Consider the following 18,015-nt stretch of genomic DNA (forward strand, 5'->3'; position numbering starts at 1 on the left):
GACAATACAATAATATTTCTTAAATAATTCTTAGAGCTTAGGGAAAATGATATTTGCCGGTGCAAATAGTTAACAAACGGTCAATAGCAATTCACATAAATAAAAGATAATCAGCCTCTGTATCCATTACGAATAAGAGCTTCCGTTAACATCTCTTGTTGGAACTTTTTATAGTTCAAGTCAGCATTTGCCAGCATTGTAAAAGGATGTGACATGTTTTTTTTAGATAAATTCGTTTTCAATGGGCTTGTTATATACTGAAACAAAACCAATTTTGAATGTAGATATGTTAGTACAATTTTTCAATCCTTTTGAAACTCGATTTTTACGTTGAATAGACATATCGGGTTTTTATACGGGGATTAGTTGACCGATTTTGCAAATAAAACGAGTTTTACAAGCTACTACATGTATATAAGTGTGTACATCTAAGTGGTACCCTTGAACAACTGGCACATACTTTGCGAAAGTTTCTTTTTGAAATCGTAACTTTGTCACCATACATTAATAAGAACTTAACATATTGTTGCATTACTTTTATGTAAACTTATTGCAGCCTGATGAATGTATTGATTTAAATACATACAAAAATATGGAAAATATATGTAAACAAAAGCATTTTAGCTTATTTTTGTATTCTTTCTTTACAAGACGCAATTGTAAGTGAAAAATGGCTGAAAGTTTTGTACAGTTGTCATCAAAGTTAATGTTTGCTTTATTAAACGACTCTCTCCAATTCATTTTAAATCACAAAGATATATTAATGCTTATTGATTTTTATTAATTTTCTATTTCATTTTTAAAAGTTTTGTTAGGATCTTGACAGGTTTCCGATTTCATTTCTTCAAGTTACACATTAAAATGGAAGCTTTAAATGGGTGGCTAGTGTTTAATGCACATCAAGTTTTATAGGTAAAGTGTACAGGAGTTAAGAACCTTTATACGCATATCTTTTCCATCGATATTGTTATGGCAAGGATCAAATGTTTACAATAGTGTGTAAATTAAAAATTGCATTTGTTCCATAAATAATCCGAAACGAAACAGAATGCATTTTTCATACATAAACAAATATACATGTCAAGTAAATTGATTTTTAAACAAACCAGGTGTGCTTTTTGAATACTTCGTACTGATTTAATCTGATATAACCTTTATTTAGCCACATTCACAATATAATATTAACGAGCAAAACGTTAGCAAAGCGTGGAAAATGTTTATATGTAAAACAATATTACTATTGTTTAATATAATTGTGTGGTAATCAATGACAAGTTATTTACCGGTGGTTCCTGATGTTGACATGTCAGCAATTTAATAACAAAGCATTGTTTCAGTTAAGTTAAAGAAATAACGTATAATCGGTATTCTTTGCCTATGAAACACTGCTTTTGCGTTTGGCTGGAAAAAGAAGTGATTGAAATGATAGCATATTCATTAGTTCGTATAATTTGCTATCCTAATATTTACGAAGTTCTTCTAATTGGACTTCATCCAATAAGAATCAGCAGTACATTGGGATCTGAACATGCTGTTCGAATATTTGCATTTAATCAGTCGAAAGATAAACAAAGTGTCAAGGTAATTGTTTGCAATTTCAGGACAATTGTATGTAAGATGTTATTTTAGAGACTATACCGTAAAACATAGGATTTAAAAATGTACAAAATAAACATCATCTTTAAGACTTGAATGGCACTTACGTGTCACAATGAAGGTTCCATGATAACCGCCGTATGAACACATCTGCGGATGTTTCTAAATTCAAAATTTTACTATTTCACGTTTAAATGTTGAATTCTGCTTAAGCCGGTGCTAGGGGGCGTGGACGGTAGTTTGCATTTTACAATACCGTCCATGAACAGGCTCAATCAAACCGAGCCTGCAACATTTTCAATTTTGTTGTGTTGGACTTTCTTTAGGGATTCTTATTTTCTCTATTTTATCGCCACATCAGCGTTGTTTGTGCCGTGTGGAGGCTGTAAAAAGTCGCCCGTACATTCAATCAGGGATGTTATATTTTCGATCCTTAAAGATCGTTCAGCACGACATTATTGTTGTGTTTGTGGTACTTTTAGTTTTTACTTTTTGGCATTTTTTCTAGTTGGGTGGTTCCAATATTCCTACTTGAATATTGTTGAATCACCCTTAGGATATGTTGCCTGCTTTTTAAATTTGTCTTTTGACGTCATATCTGTGATATGCAGGCTTCATAACCTCTGATCCCCTTTCAAAATTCCATTTTATTTAGTTCCGCCCATTGTTTTCTCGTTTAGGGCACATGCTTTTTATTACTTGGGGACCATACGCCACTTTTCATGGAATGGCACTTACGTGTCACATTGAAGGTTCCATGATAACCGCCGTATGAACACATCTGCGGATGTTTCTAAATTCAAAATTTTACTATTTCACGTTTAAATGTTGAATTCTGCTTAAGCCGGTGCTAGGGGCGTGGACGGTAGTTTGCACTTTACAGTACCGTCCATGAACAGGCTCAATCAAACCGAGCCTGCAACATTTTCAATCATGTTGTGTTGGACTTTCTTTAGGGATTCTTATTTTCTCTATTTGAACATCCGCTCAATCATCATTGCTCACAATTATCTTCAGACAATATACATTTTTCGAGAACATATTTCATGTTCAATATTTCACATTAACGTGAAAATATTCACACAGGTGTTGGGGGTTTTACTTCATCATTTCTTGTTATCTTGACCTGCCTTCGAAATATGCATGGTCATAATGTTGTATAATTACTAACAAAAGTATTATCAGTAATATCAAATAATGGCAGCGAAATTTCAGACCCTGATGTTCTTATTTGCAAATACCGAAAGTAGTCCAAACTCCTCGAAGCGGTTACTTCCCTTCAAATGTTCATTAACGCCGAAAAATTAAGGGGAGATCACTGCGTAAAGATTGTCAAATGACAGGCGCATTAATTTTCGTAACGAAAATTTAGTTCCCTATTGGTCGAAAAGTTTTAAAATTGTGTTCTTCTTATAGATAAACATGCTTATATTCAGCTCCATGATTATTTACTTCAGTGAACTACAACTAAACAATGTGTTAACCGTGAACAAAATATATCGAAATAATAAGGGTTACAAACTCTAATTTAGAATAATATGGTATTATTCAAGGTAATATCTTATATCTCCCCGTGGGCGATGGGTTTACCCGCTCGATTTGGAAGCGAGAGGTCTTGAGTTCAAATCTCTGTTCAGGCACCTCATGTTTTGTTGTTTTTTTTGTTGTTGTTGTTGTTGTTGTTTTTTGTTTGTTTTTTTAATCGTTTAAGCCAAATAAACATTGAATTGAATATAAGTGTTGCAATTAGTCTTATAGCCAATTAAGTATAGTTATAACACTGGAAACAGCATTGGTGACGCTATACAAACAAATTGGTTTATAATCTCACAACCTTCACCTTCCTGACATTCTGAGACCCAAACAAATTCAGCGCCTTCTGTGCTTTGATTATTATTATGCTTCCTTGTATAATAGCACATGCTGATTTGTGTTGTTGTGACAGCTGAATCGGCTGTTTTGTTGTGTTAATTGTAACATTTTTATGAGACCTGAGAAAAGCTCACGCATTATCCGTTTCAACTGCCGTGATTTCTTTATCAAAAAGTATTCTACAGAATAAAATCCTTTTTCCGAAACAAAGTAGTGTAATTACTGATGGCAGGCGATTATTTAGTTAAACAGGATTGTATATTAGTTATCTTGACTCTACACCAAAGGATTCGTGCCTGTTAGGAATATAGTAGAATTTAATTAAAGCCAAGAATGGTGGATTTTGTTGCTCTACGACATACGCAAGAGGAATCGACGATAAACATAGACGGTCTATTGCATTCCAAAAATATGTGAACTCTTATCTTTGCAAGGAACTTCCAATGCGAAAAAAAATAGCCATATTTGCGGCTCCGATTAAAAAAAATCAGCATCAGCCACGGGATTAAATATGCCGCAGTGGGGCTAGACACTTTATATTCATCCTTTGTGATGGCAAAAGTTCTTTTATTGGCGACTTTGCATCAAATACTTTATTTTGGATTGAAAACCTCGTTGCATATTTGTCTATGAGATGCATCAATATTGTGTCTAAGATACAAATAAGATTGTGTCTGCCATGTAAAAGTTCAGCCAATTTATTATCATATTTTATGTACTTCTATTTTAAGTGACAAAGATGCTTTACATGAACTACACAGCAGGCAGGCTAACATATAATAATGACAAATTGCTTGTCGATTATCTTCTGTCAGCCTTGCTGATAGGTTTATATTTAATTTTGTTGGGCCAAACCGTTATTAATTCGATAGAGATATATATAATTCCTAGTTTAAGCAAATAAGGGGGGGGGGCGTGAGGGATGTCTTTCATGTACAGACTCAATCAAACCGATTCTCATTTAATTTTGTTGTGATTTATGCTTTCGAGGGATCACAATTTTTCCAGATTTTCTTTTACATTTTTGTCTGGTGCATTACATTTCTTGAATCGGAAAGATCATTTCAAATGGTCTTAAAAAAACAATATAGAAGGAAATCACAATTTCCAAGCGGGATCACCAACTTTCCAAACTTTTTAAAATGCAACCAACAATATATATAGCCAACTACTATTACACGTTTGACATTTCTGTTACAAGACACCAATTAGTACCTATCATTTGTATGACTTCTACTAACATCACTTTGGCCTGTGTTACTTTTTATTTTTGTCCATACATGCAATGTTACAATAAGACGTAAATGAGTATCATTTATTCAAACCTCAATCAATTACAAATCCCATTAGGCGAGATGGATATCTAACAGCTTTACCAGACACCTTACAATGTATGAAGTCCACACATGCAAGATACGTATCATCGTTTCTTTTAAAGTAAGTCATAAAGAAATTTAGCTTTTCAATAATAAGCTTTAACGTCGCAAAGGTAGTTTAATTTGTATTTACTTTTTATCTGCTGGAACTGTAAGTGATTAGCCGCTGTGTCGCTCTGTATGCCCGTGTAGACTGGGTACCATCTGTAAGTGATTAGCCGCTGTGTCGCTCTGTATGCCCGTGCAGACTGGGTACCATCTGTAAGTGATTAGCCGCTGTGTCGCTCTGTATGCCCGTGCAGACTGGGTACCATCTGTAAGTGATTAGCCGCTGTGTCGCTCTGTATGCCCGTGCGGACTGGGTACCATCCGGTTAACTCAATAGTTAGAACGTTGGATTGTGCATCTGGGCAAGCTGGTTCGATTCTCGGACAAAGTTCTATTAAGATGGCTGGTCCATGTTTGTCTTTTGAAATTGTAATCCAATTAATTTGAAATAGACTGTTCCAAATCCATAGCTGGATTAATCCATAACAAAAATTTAGCGGGTTGAATCAATATTTTAAGGGCAGATCACGACGTTGATTTTATACTTGGTACGAGTATATTGAATGGCAAAACGTATGATCTTGCAATGATTTCAAAGCATTTCTGCGGAGAATAAAGATTTGGGGTATGCCATGAAGTAGAGAATTTGACGGACACTGAAACTAAACTTCTTTAAATTTGAATATAAGGAACTCTTATCTGACTAATAGTATGATATATTATGCTTGAACTAAAGATTATGATCACTATTCCGTTTTCCTGATTTTTAAAAAAGCTTTCTTAAAGCATTATTTTACAAGTAATTTATCATTGCCATTGCGATATGTGTGTAATTAAACAAAAAAATTTACCAAAAGAAAATAAATTTTAATAACATTTACAAAAATTATTATTATCAGGAATCATAAAATCTGCTGTTTTGGGGGATTAACCTTTTTGACCAATTTAAGACTGTATTGAACTTTTTTTGCAGCATTGGTATAATTTTCCATTCAACGAGTAATTTTCCTACTTTGCGTGTTAGCACTGCTGCTTTCTTTTATATTTATCAGTAGAGGACGGGTGATGCATGTTGAATTGTAAAAAAAACAAGTTTAATGGCGTAAGATAATTTGAATCTACTTTATAACAAAATTTTGATAGTACACGTAATCTCGTCAACAATTGATTTTCCTTTAATCTAAGTGGTTTCAAATATATCGATTCTCGTGTAACCAACTGTTTTGAACATGCTACGTCGATATACATCGTTGACATCTTAAATACTATATTAAAAGACCTCTTTTACAGCGTTTATGTAATAATCGGATATGGACCTCGAACCGCATATGGTATTTTGGATTAACCTACCCTACAAAAATTACCATATAAACAAGAAATACGTAATTGCTTGAATTTAAAGAAAATATTAAATATAATGAAGAACTAAATATATAAAAATCAAATGTACTTTATTCATTAGCTAATTTTTATCATGTTTTTCTTGCAAACCGATAATATCAACATGATAAGTTTATTCTAAATAAATAAATAAATAAATAAGTTGTTATCTGAATGACGGATATCTCTTTCAATCTTATTCCTTTCAAAAAATCCTTCAATTTTCCTATGAATGGTCATTAAAAAAAGTTCTGAAAAATTCACTCGCTGGGTTTTGTTTACATTAAAACTATAAGGGTAGTAAGTAATTTTATCAAGAGACTTTGAAGTTAACAAAACGAGACTATCTAATGTTTGCATGCTAAGTAACTAGGACAGTTATTGACTATGCCAATGAAAAGCGTGAATTTCGGTAACATATTGCGTGACAGTCAATATCAATTTTAAAATACCAGTGACAAAATCAAATATAATGTATCATCAACATATGTCTTTCTACGCTTTCTGTTTGTAAGAACATAATAATCAATAAATAAATAATGTATATTTTCACACATTTGAATTTGCATAATGTAAGTCGACATTTACACGATATTATGAAATAAAATAGTTCAAGAACTCCTAGAATGTACTTACGTAATTCATATTTTGTTTACTTGTTTATATTTTTTAAATTGTTTCTATTTTTGTATGTACATGCGTGTGTGTGCGCGCGCGTGTGTGTGTGTTTGTGTGTGTGTGTGTGATTTACTGCCTTTGACCGTGGCCTTCCAATTTCTCTATCGGTTCGAGTTCCTTTAACGAAGTATGACGTAAAGGTCCAAAAAGTTGCGATTGAGATGTCATACGGTATATTGTACGTAACAACTTCATAGTTGATATTTCTAACAGAGTGGTTAATCTTGAATAATAAAAGCCCTATTTTCCTCGTGCGGCATCCAATAAAATCGGTTTACATAGGGATATAAATTCCTGTATAGCATTGATACACTGATTAGTAACGCCGAAAAGGCATTACTGATTAGTATAGGCGGTCATTATTGGAGTTTAAAATGTTGTAAAGTGAATGATGATATGAGAATGAATGTTGGTGTATAATTAGCGTTAACATGTAAGTTATTTGTTTATTTTATTATCTAATATAGGAGTAACAATTCAACAAGTTGGTGGTTCTACTCACGTGTCTGCATGGTATGACTTTAAATTTAGACTTCCTCCGCAATTGATACTGAAAAATGGCATGACATTTATTGTGTTCATGCGACTTAAAAACAACAAAACAAAAAATTGATAAAAAAATTCTCACAAAAATAACACTTTATAACATTACATGGTATGCCTATAGTATATCGTAAAGTGTGAGATTGTTTTCTGAACTTGTATTGGTACATTTATAATTTCACTGTCATTATTCATTTTTTTAATTACATTGTTCTGTAAAGTGTTGTTTAAAATTAGCATCTTATAAACGAAGGATGAACTGCATCAATCTCAAATGAAAGGCGTCATAGTCTGTTAGGAAATATACCAGGTATTAAGTATTTCCACTTAATAAATAGAGTCATAATAATCACGTGTAAAATCAAGAATCTTGTTTAGATAGAAATATGTAAAGAAGGGGATATACTGAAATGCTGATTTATATATTTATTGACACTATGATTGTGACACTTTGACTGTCCCTTTATTTGACCAATCCATCAAAAAATGATATGAAATATGATCAAATAAGTACAGAAAATTAGAAATTTTTATCATAAATAGAGGGTATAAATGCACTTTGTTCGTGCATGACTAAGAGTACATACTCAAAGCTCAAGCTGCAAGAGATGTATACAATATTGCATGAGTACAGACGCTACTGCAGATATTAATTTAATGCACAAAATGTCCTTTAGCTCTATTCTTGTATAAAAATATACATCTTTAAGATAAATACGCTTATTTTTATATGTTCTTCGTTCGTCATGCTTTTCATGTGCTACTGCGATGTCATTTGACACTAACGTTTTGATAATGAAACAATCGGGTCCGTCATTGCAGTAGCTTGCAACAATGACGTCCGTTAATGCATGTTTTTATTCATGCGTGCCCGGTTTTTATAAAAGAATACTGATTATTAGTACTGAAAATAAAGCTAAACGGAATAAGTCAGTACTAGTAAAATCGATTCACATTTTTTTGTGTCTTCATACCTTATATATTCTGATTCTTTTCCTTGAAGCCCATGTCATATTTGCCATAGGAAATAGGTGAATTCAAACCCCAGTCAGGGGCAAGCAGTTGTTTCCTTCAAGTGCCTCCTCGTGCATTATTTCAGGCATCAGTAGGCACTTGGGTAGAACACGTATTCCGTTTGCACTTATATTGTGAGGTATTTTGGACATTAAACATGTAAGTTTTGGCACGGGTTATAGTCGGTGATCCCTTACATCAATAAACTACTAGTATTTAATAGGCTAATGATGAATATAATTAGTATACCCTTGATATACATGAATAAATTATGAGAAATAGTAGTTAACCCTTGATTAGCATGAATTACTTATATAAGAGATGTGCCAATGCTAATTAAATATTGCCCCCTACTCCGAATTTTTGCATTAGTAACTTATAATTGTGTAATTAACAAGACCAGATGCTGAGATTTCTGCAGTATGATTTGTAAAAACGTCATTACTGATTTCAACATAACCAGCAAAACAACAATCTCTTTCTTGTCCTGATCGACATGTATTTAAGCTAATTAATACCCTTTTCGATATTAAGCAGTGCATATTCAGAACAAATGTGACACTTAACTAATATCGGACAGGACAACATAAAGTAAGAAAAAGTCATACATATTGTTTTTTAATCAACATATGACTCACTCCCGATTATTTAACCAAAACGTACATAAATGGTGTATCCTTTAAAAGAGAGAATAACATAAAGCTTTAATTTCACCTGTTGATATGATCACAAACGCCATGCAGGCGTCTAGGTACCAGGCCATTGTACTTATTGTCCGGTAATAAACTGTTTCACAATCACCCTTTATTTCTTTTATTTTATCTTTGTTTATTTGTTTGTTTGTTTGATTAATTCTTTCTTTCTTTCTTTACTTAGTTTTATTTCAATTTATTCATTCATTCATTCATTCATTCATTCATTCATCTATCTATCTATCTATCTATCTATCTATCTATCTATCTATCTATCTATCTATCTATCTATCTATCTATCCATCTATCCATCCATCCATCCATCCATCCATCCATCCATCCATCTATCTATCTATCTATCTATCTATCTAATGATTGGTGTAATGTTTTGTATATGAGTGTATAATTCATTAATTTAGTTTTAGTTTTTGATTTTCTAGAAAATGGGATAAACACATAACAAACTAATCAGACAACATTATCAGCAGACGACAAATTTCTGAGCATGCAAAAGGTTTAAATTATACGATTTCTCGCAACAGGTGGCTTGGTATTTTTTCATGAATTATTGATGTGACGAGGAAATTCCAAATCTTTTGCTATAATATTTCTTATTCTTCTTTTCAATTATTCATGTATCTCTAAGACAATGCTTAAGAAATCTCTTTGTCACCAATGTTAAGATTTTAGAAAATATATGTTTGTTAAAACTTGCTAGCTAGTTCTGGTAATATCTTACGGATTTTGGGAGTTTATCAACTATTTGGTGTGTAATTTCAACAACTGCAATTAGTGTTAAACTTAACTTGGTTTAATGTAGAATTAGTCATATTCTTATTCTAGGTTTCATGTAGAATTATTCAAATTTTTATTTTAGGTTTCAAATTTAATTATTCTAGGTATCCAACTATTTTGTTGCTTCATATTATTCATATTTGTATTCCAGGTTTCATATAGAATGTAGAATTATTCATTATTTCTAGGGTTCATATAGAATATTATAACCAAACGTTTCAAACATTTTACATATTTAAAATATTTAACTTATTTAATTAGATGAGATATTAAAGGTTTACTCTGACAATTCCTATATAGCGGTCGATCTTTAAAACGCCGTTTTGCGTTAAAAAGCTTAAATTAAACATTCACGTTTAAACTTACATGTGTGTAAGTTGGTGTCTCCGATGGGAGCGATAACTTGGCGGATTAAGGTGTTTGCCTCTCAACCCAATGATCTTGGGTTTGGTTCGAACCTGCTGCTCGGGTCACAACCATGTTGCGTCATATGACACAAATACTGGTTAGTTCTATGTAACAGACTCGAAAGTGATTAATATAAGTTGCAAGAACTTGTTTCGCAGTCAAGATTAAACTAACATTATTGTATTTGCTACGTTGAACCTCTGACGAGTTTCATAATAGATCATGTAAATACTATAATAGTTCATGTATATTCTATAATATTTACTGTATGTAAAAAAATAGTTCATGTATATGCTAAATTTTTAAATCGTTCATGTACATACTGAAAAAGTTCATATATATATATGCTAAAATAGTTCATGCAAAAGCCTATTCTAAATTAGTTTGTTTATGTACATACTAAAATAGTTCATGTATATACTATAATAGTTTATGTATATACTATAATAGTTCATGTATATACTATAATAGTTCATGTTTATACTATAGTTCATGTATATACTATAATAGTTCATGTATATACTATAATAGTTCATGTATATACATTATAACAAGAACTCCTAGAATGTACTTAGGTAATTCATATTTTGTTTACTTGTTTATATTTGTTAAATCGTTTCTATTTTTGTGTGTACATGCGTGTGTGTGTGTGTGTGTGCGCGTGTGCGTGTGTTTGTGTGTGTGTGATTTACTGCCTTTGGCCGTGGCCTTCGAATTTCTCTATCGGTTCGAGTTCCTTTAACGAAGTATGACGTAAAGGTCCAAAAAGTTGCGATTGAGATGTCATACGGTATATTGTACGTAACAATTTCATAGTTGATATTTCTAACAGAGTGGTTAATCTTGAATAATAAAAGCCCTATTTCCCTCGTGCGGCATCCAATAAAATCGGTTTACATAGGGATATAAATTCCTGTATAGCATTGATACACTGATTAGTATCGCCGAAAAGTTATAACTGATTAGTATAGGCGGTCATTATTGGAGTTTAAAATGTTGTAAAGTGAATGATGATATGAGAATGAATGTTGGTGTATAATTAGCGTGAACATGTAAGTTATTTGTTTATTTTATTATCTAATATAGGAGTAACAATTCAACAAGTTGGTGGTTCTACTCACGTGTCTGCATGATATGACTTTAAATTTAGACTTCCTCCGCAATTGATACTGAAAAATGGCATGACATTTATTGTGTTCATGCGACTTAAAAACAACAAAACAAAAATTCTCACAAAAATAACACTTAAAATAACATTACATGGTATGCCTATAGTATATCGTAAAGTGTGAGATTGTTTTCTGAACTTGTATTGGTACATTTATAATTTCACTGTCATTATTAAATTTTTTTTAATTACATTGTATTGCAAAGTGTTGTTTAAAATTAGCATCATATAAACGAAGGATGAAATGTACTGCATCAATCTCAAATGAAAAGCGTCATAGTCTGGTAGGAAATTTACCGGGTATATTTGTATTTCCACTTAATAAATAGAGACATAAAGATCACGTGTAAAATCAAGAATCTTGTTTAAATAGAAATATGTAAATAATGGGATATACTGAAATGCTGATTTATATATTTATTGACACTATGATTGTGACACTTTGACTCTCCCTTTATTTGACTAATCCATCAAAAAATGATATGAAATATGATCAAATAAGTACAGAAAATTAGAAATTTTTTATCATAAATAGAGGGTATAAATGCACTTTGTTCGTGCATGACTAAGAGTACATACTCAAAGCTCAAGCTGCAAGAGATGTATACAATATTGCATGAGTACAGACGCTACTGCAGATATTAATTTAATGCACAAAAATGTCCTTTAGCTCTATTCTTGCATAAAAATATACGTCTTTTAAGATATAAACGCTTCTTTTGATATGTTATTCGTTCGTCATGCTTTTCATGTGCTACTGCGATGTCATTTGACACTAACGTTTTGATAATGAAACAATCGGGTCCGTCGCTGCAGTAAGCTTGTAACAAAGGCGCATGTTTTTGAAAATGCGTTCCCGGTTTTTTACAAAAGAATTTGATTACTTATGCTAAACGGAATTAGTCAGTACTGGTACAATCAATTCTTTTTTTTTTGTTCATACCTTATATATTCTGATTCTTTTCCTTGAAGCCCATGTCATATATTGGCCTTAGGAAATAGGTGAGTTCAAACCCCAGTCAGGGGTAGCCGTTGTTTCCTTCAAGTGCCTCTTCGTGCATTATTTCAGGCATCAGTAGGCACTTGGGTAGAACACGTATTCCGTTTGCAATTATATTGTGAGGTATTTTGGACATTAAACATGTAAGTTTTGGCACGGGTTATAGTCGGTGATCCCTTATATCAATAAATTACTAGTATTTAATAGGCTAATGATGAATCGTTAGTATACCCTTGATATACATGAATAAATTATAAGAAATACATTTAAGCTACTGGTAAACCCTTGACTAACATGAATTACTTATATAAGAAATGTGCCAATGCTAATTAAATATTGCCCCCTACTCCGGGTTTTGCATAAGAAACATATATAATTGTGTAATTATTCTGTCATTAACAAGACCAGATGCTGAGATTTCTGTAGTATGATTTGAAAAAACGTCATTACTGATTTCAACATAACCAGCAAAACAACAATCTCATTTATTGTCCTGATAAAATGTTGGGCGACATGTATTTAAGGTTATTAATACCCTTTTCGATATTGAGCAGTGCATATTCAGAACAATAAAACACTGAACTAATATCGAACAACATAAAGTAAGAAAAAGTCAGACATATTGTTTGGTTTTTTTATCAACAAATGACTCACTCGATTACTTTACCAAAACGTACATAAATTGTGTATACATTAAAAGAGAGAATAAAATAAAGCTTTAATTTTTCCCCTGCTGATATGATTACAAACGCCCTGTAGACGTTTAGGTACCGGCCATTGTACTTATTGTCCGGTAATAAACTGTTTCACAATTACCCTATATTTCTTTTATTTTATCTTTGTTTGTTTATTTGTTTGTTTATTTGTTTGTTTGATTAATTCTTTCTTTCTTTCCTTCCTTCTTTCTTTGCTTAGTTTTATTTCAATTTATTTATTTATTCATTCATTCATTCATTCATTCATTCATTCATTCATTCATTTATTTATTTATTTATTTATTTATTTATTTATTTATTTATTCGTTCATTCATTCATTTATTTATTTATTTATTTATTTATTTATTTATTTATCTATCTATATATCTACCTATATAATGATTGGTGTAATGAGTTGTATATGAGTGTATAATTCATTAATTTAGTTTTAGTTTTTGATTTTCTAGAAAATGGGATAAAAACATAACAAAATAATCAGACAACATAATCAGCAGACGACAAATTTCTGAGCATGCAAAAGGTTTAAATTATACGATTTCTCGCAACAGGTGGCTTGGTATTTTTTCATGAATTATTGATGTGACGAGGAAATTCCAAATCTTTTGCTATAATATTTCTTATTCTTCTTTTCAATTATTCATGTATCTCTAAGACAATGCTTAAGAAATCTCTTTGTCACCAATGTTAAGATTTTAGAAAATATATGTTTGTTAAAACTTGCTAGCTAGTTCTGGTAGTATATTACGGATTTTTGGAGTTTATCAACTATTTGGTGTGTAATTTCAACAACTGCATTTAGTGTTAGACTTAACTTGGTTTCATGTAGAATTATTCATATTTTTATTCTAGGTTTAATGTAGAACTATTCATATTTTTATTCTTGGTTTCATGTAGAGCTATTCATATTTTTTCTTACTACTCGTTTCAAACACTGTATACATCTATAAAATGTTTAAAAAAAATTCTAAGATAAGACACTTAAGTTTTACTATGACAATTCCTATATAGCGATGGATCTTAAAAACGCCGTATGCGTTAAAAAACTAAACATCCACGTTTAAACTTACATGTTTGTAAATTGGCGGCTTCGAGGGAGCAGTAGTCTTGCGCTTAAAGGTATCTGCCTCTCAACCCAGGGACCTTGGGGTTCGGTTCGAACCTACTACTCGGTTCAACACCAATACACCAATACTGGTGTTACCGTTCCAGGTAAAAGGCTCGAAATAAATTTTAAAATGATTTAAATTGCAAAACTTTTTTTGCAGTCGAAACGAAGAGCGTAAAAAGTATGTTTAAAAAAGAACTAAAAACTTGTATTTTCTATGGGTTTAACCCCCGAGCAAAAAATATCAAAATTTTTATGATGGTTTTATGTAAAAACTATAAAAACTTTCATTTATATTCTATAATATTTCTTGTATGTACAAAAATAGTTCATGTATTTACTAAGTTTTTAAATAGTTCATGTACATACTGAAAAAGTTCATGTACATATGCTAAAAAGTTCATGCGTAGGCCTATTCTAAAATAGTTTGTTCATTTATATACTAAATCAATTCATGTATGTACTATAATAGTTCATGTATATACTATAATAGTTCATGTATATACTATAATAGTTCATGTATGTACTATAATAGTTTATGTATGTACTATAATAGTTCATGTGTATACTATAATAGTTCATGTCTATACTATAATAGTTCATGTGTAGACTAAAATAGTCATGTATATACTTTTCTATCACAGAATCAAAAATACGACTTGAACTGGACAAAGGCTACAATATGATTCTTCTTGCATTGATTGCGTTAACGTCATATGCGGGCGTTAAAGGTGACGTCATCAACAACACATTCGGTTACCCTCAATGTCAGGGAATGGCGTATGAATTTGATGGTTACACCTACATGCATATACCATACAGCAATACAAGATTGTGGAACCAGTGCGCATTTCCCAACCCACTGCATGATCATAAATTGTGTGGACGACCAGAAATCAATGGGAGACATTATTTTTGTGACCCAGACAAGTTGATGGAATCAGAGAAACCCGGTACGTTCTTATTTTCATTAATATTATACATGTGTATAATTTATATATTCTTATATGAATGATATTATCTCGGGGTAACTTATTTTTCTATTTTTGTTGCTGCCTTTTCTCAACACAATCAATTAAAGGTCATAGAAGAATGAAGTTACCGTTCCTATCCAATGTTTTGTCTAACAATGTGTTCCGCGGATTAAATGCATTTGTTTTTTAATAAGGTTTATACCGGCAGACATTTCCCTATAGTTGTAATGTTAGTTCAGTTCTTGCCTATTATCAGCAAGTAATAACATTTTCACACGCATCACATAAAAATCCACGTCAGTCGAAACTTATGGCTTCATACAAACAGTGTTCAGACAAACAGTCCCAAATGGCTTAAACTAATATTACATAATGTATGTCTTTAAGTTATACTTTTCAAACGTTACATTAAGAAAAATAATTTATCTTCTGCTAGTTTTATTAAAGTTCTGTCTAAATCTAGTGTATATAATCTACATTTGTTCTTTTCGGATAACTTTGAATCTTTTGAGAGCTAACGATGATTATATAACAAACCTACAAGCATTCCACCGTTATGGAGTCAGACCGGCCTGCGCCACCTAGATGCAGTCTGATCAAGCTTATACTGTCGTCTGCTCGAGTTGCTATTGAACTTGCTAATGCTACTGGGTAGACTATTCCAAATTCGAAAATTGAGAAGTACATTATATAAATATAGCAGGGTAGGCGTAGAGGAATGTGCTATATGAAATAATTAAAAATCTCAAAATCATATACTAAGTATACATGCACAGGTTTTATCGTGTTATATTACGCAGTTGTGATAATTGCATTAATTTTTTTTATAAAGAATAATGTAATGCAATCTAATCTTATTCAAGAAAACATTACTGTTTTAACTTAACTGTAGTCGTTAAACTTTAAAATACAGGTGCAGTTATCGATGGTCAACTGAAAGAACTTCAAAGAAGAACGTCAACTCTGTGCGTCAACACTAACGGAGAACATGAAAGTTTTATAGTGGCTGTGGCAATCATTGACAGAATTTTAATACCAGATCTCAACAGTTCACAATTGTAAGTAAAGAATGTTCTGTCAAGATTTCGGGGCATAGTGGTTCACCCCCCAGTTATTTGTAATGCTACCCTTAGCTTCGTATTTCGTCGTGTTTGTCTTTGGATTTTGAAAGCCCCGGTAGTCCCAGACCTTTTAGTGAAATCTCCGCTAAATGCAACACACTGACGTCATAACACAACTCTCTTGGCACAAAAATAAGAAAATCCAAACGCACTGTCTGTGAAGCGACAGAGTGAAAGGTAGCAACTCGGCTAATTGTCATTTGTCGTGTTTTTAGCATTATTTGTCACTCATCAACCTTCTGTAATCTATCACAATAGCTTACGCACATGAAATATTCCAAAGAATCTAGTGAGATTTGAACCTATGTGAAGTGGCAGGTTATTAAAGTCGGCAACCTTGACCCTTTACTTCCTGTGTAAGGTTGCAAGTATATGTACTAGTACAGTAAATGTGCAGACTGTTGAAGTAAGTTGTCCAACTTGTCACATGCAACTAGCAAATGCTAATATTTTACATCAGGTGCAGCAACGAATGCGGAAGACTAGAGCCTTACCTTGACCTTACCCAGAGTTATCCTTCATTCACAGAGCAGCAGGAAATCATGAGAAACTTTGCCGACAATTTACGACAAAAATGGTCGCTCGGTTTTTGCGACAATGAAGTGGTCATCTTTTACTGCAGAGAATTCAATATGGTAAAACTTAAAAATATTATTCTTCCTTTGCAAACTTAATTAGGCCGTTTAATTTTCTTTTTTTGTATATCTTTTGAATGGTTACTTTAATGATAAGAGGAAATTTCTTCTTATTATTTACAGTATTATTAACAGTTGAAAATAGTTGAAACCTACTAAAATTTCAATGCCAATTTCATAAAGAATACAAATGCTTATACAGCATCGGCTCATTCAAGATAAAAATATAGTAACGTATTCTGGCCAAGAAAACATATACTCAAGAAAAATCTTATTTTCACATTTTCTCTACATTAAAGGTACATATATCAGCCGGCCTGAAGGCATCACAATATTTGACAAAGGCAGTAACAGACGATCTGCAAGACACCTTCATCACCTACATCAACGTTGAAGGGTTACAAACCGGGCTCGAACTTGGCTTGGTACACATGATCAGCACTCTACGAACGGCCTTGCGTGGATTTACGTATGCGCACGTCATTATCATAATACATGCGTGCACGTTACTGATCGTCGGAGTGTTACTATTCCTCTATTTCGGCGTCCGCAAGGTGGACTCCGATGTGTGGGGATATACGTACCCCTGGGTCATCACCGACTGGGTTTTACAGTTCATCAGCGGGATCTGGTTTGTCAAGGCGATGATCACCTCCATGGCTTTTATGTCACACCACGAGAAAGGGGACGGTCTCCTATGGGCACTTGGGGCTGCGTGTGGGGCGACGTTCCTTTGTTTCCTTTTGTATTTCATAAGTTTAGAATTCTGAGAAAAATCACGCTGGTTCGTGATATTATATGAAATACTCTTTGCAATAAAGTCGTTTCTTTGTTTTATACAAACATGCATCACTTAAACCACACTGGTAAAGTGTTAGTGCTCATATAGCCAT

General features: G+C 32.5%; 1 protein-coding gene across 2 annotated transcripts; it reads left to right on the forward strand.

Annotated features, from left to right (window-relative positions):
• The first annotated feature begins 7,236 nt into the window (after positions 1-7,236).
• LOC132760550 (uncharacterized) lies at positions 7,237-17,993 on the forward strand. Of its 2 annotated transcripts, none has more exons than XM_060752542.1 (5): positions 7,237-7,383; positions 15,037-15,345; positions 16,280-16,424; positions 16,948-17,122; positions 17,422-17,993. In XM_060752542.1, exons 2-5 carry the CDS (start codon positions 15,075-15,077, stop codon positions 17,890-17,892), a joined length of 1,062 nt encoding a protein of 353 aa, XP_060608525.1. In that variant the 5' UTR covers positions 7,237-7,383; positions 15,037-15,074; the 3' UTR covers positions 17,893-17,993. The 2 variants fall into 2 exon arrangements, with proteins under 2 accessions (XP_060608525.1, XP_060608526.1); XM_060752543.1 differs by lacking the exon at positions 7,237-7,383 and adding an exon at positions 11,302-11,454.
• Positions 17,994-18,015: the final 22 nt, after the last annotated feature.

Source organism: Ruditapes philippinarum, unplaced genomic scaffold (genome assembly GCF_026571515.1).
Source record: "Ruditapes philippinarum isolate M1 unplaced genomic scaffold, ASM2657151v2 ctg1057_1_1_1_1, whole genome shotgun sequence".
Lineage (NCBI taxonomy): Eukaryota > Metazoa > Mollusca > Bivalvia > Venerida > Veneridae > Ruditapes > Ruditapes philippinarum.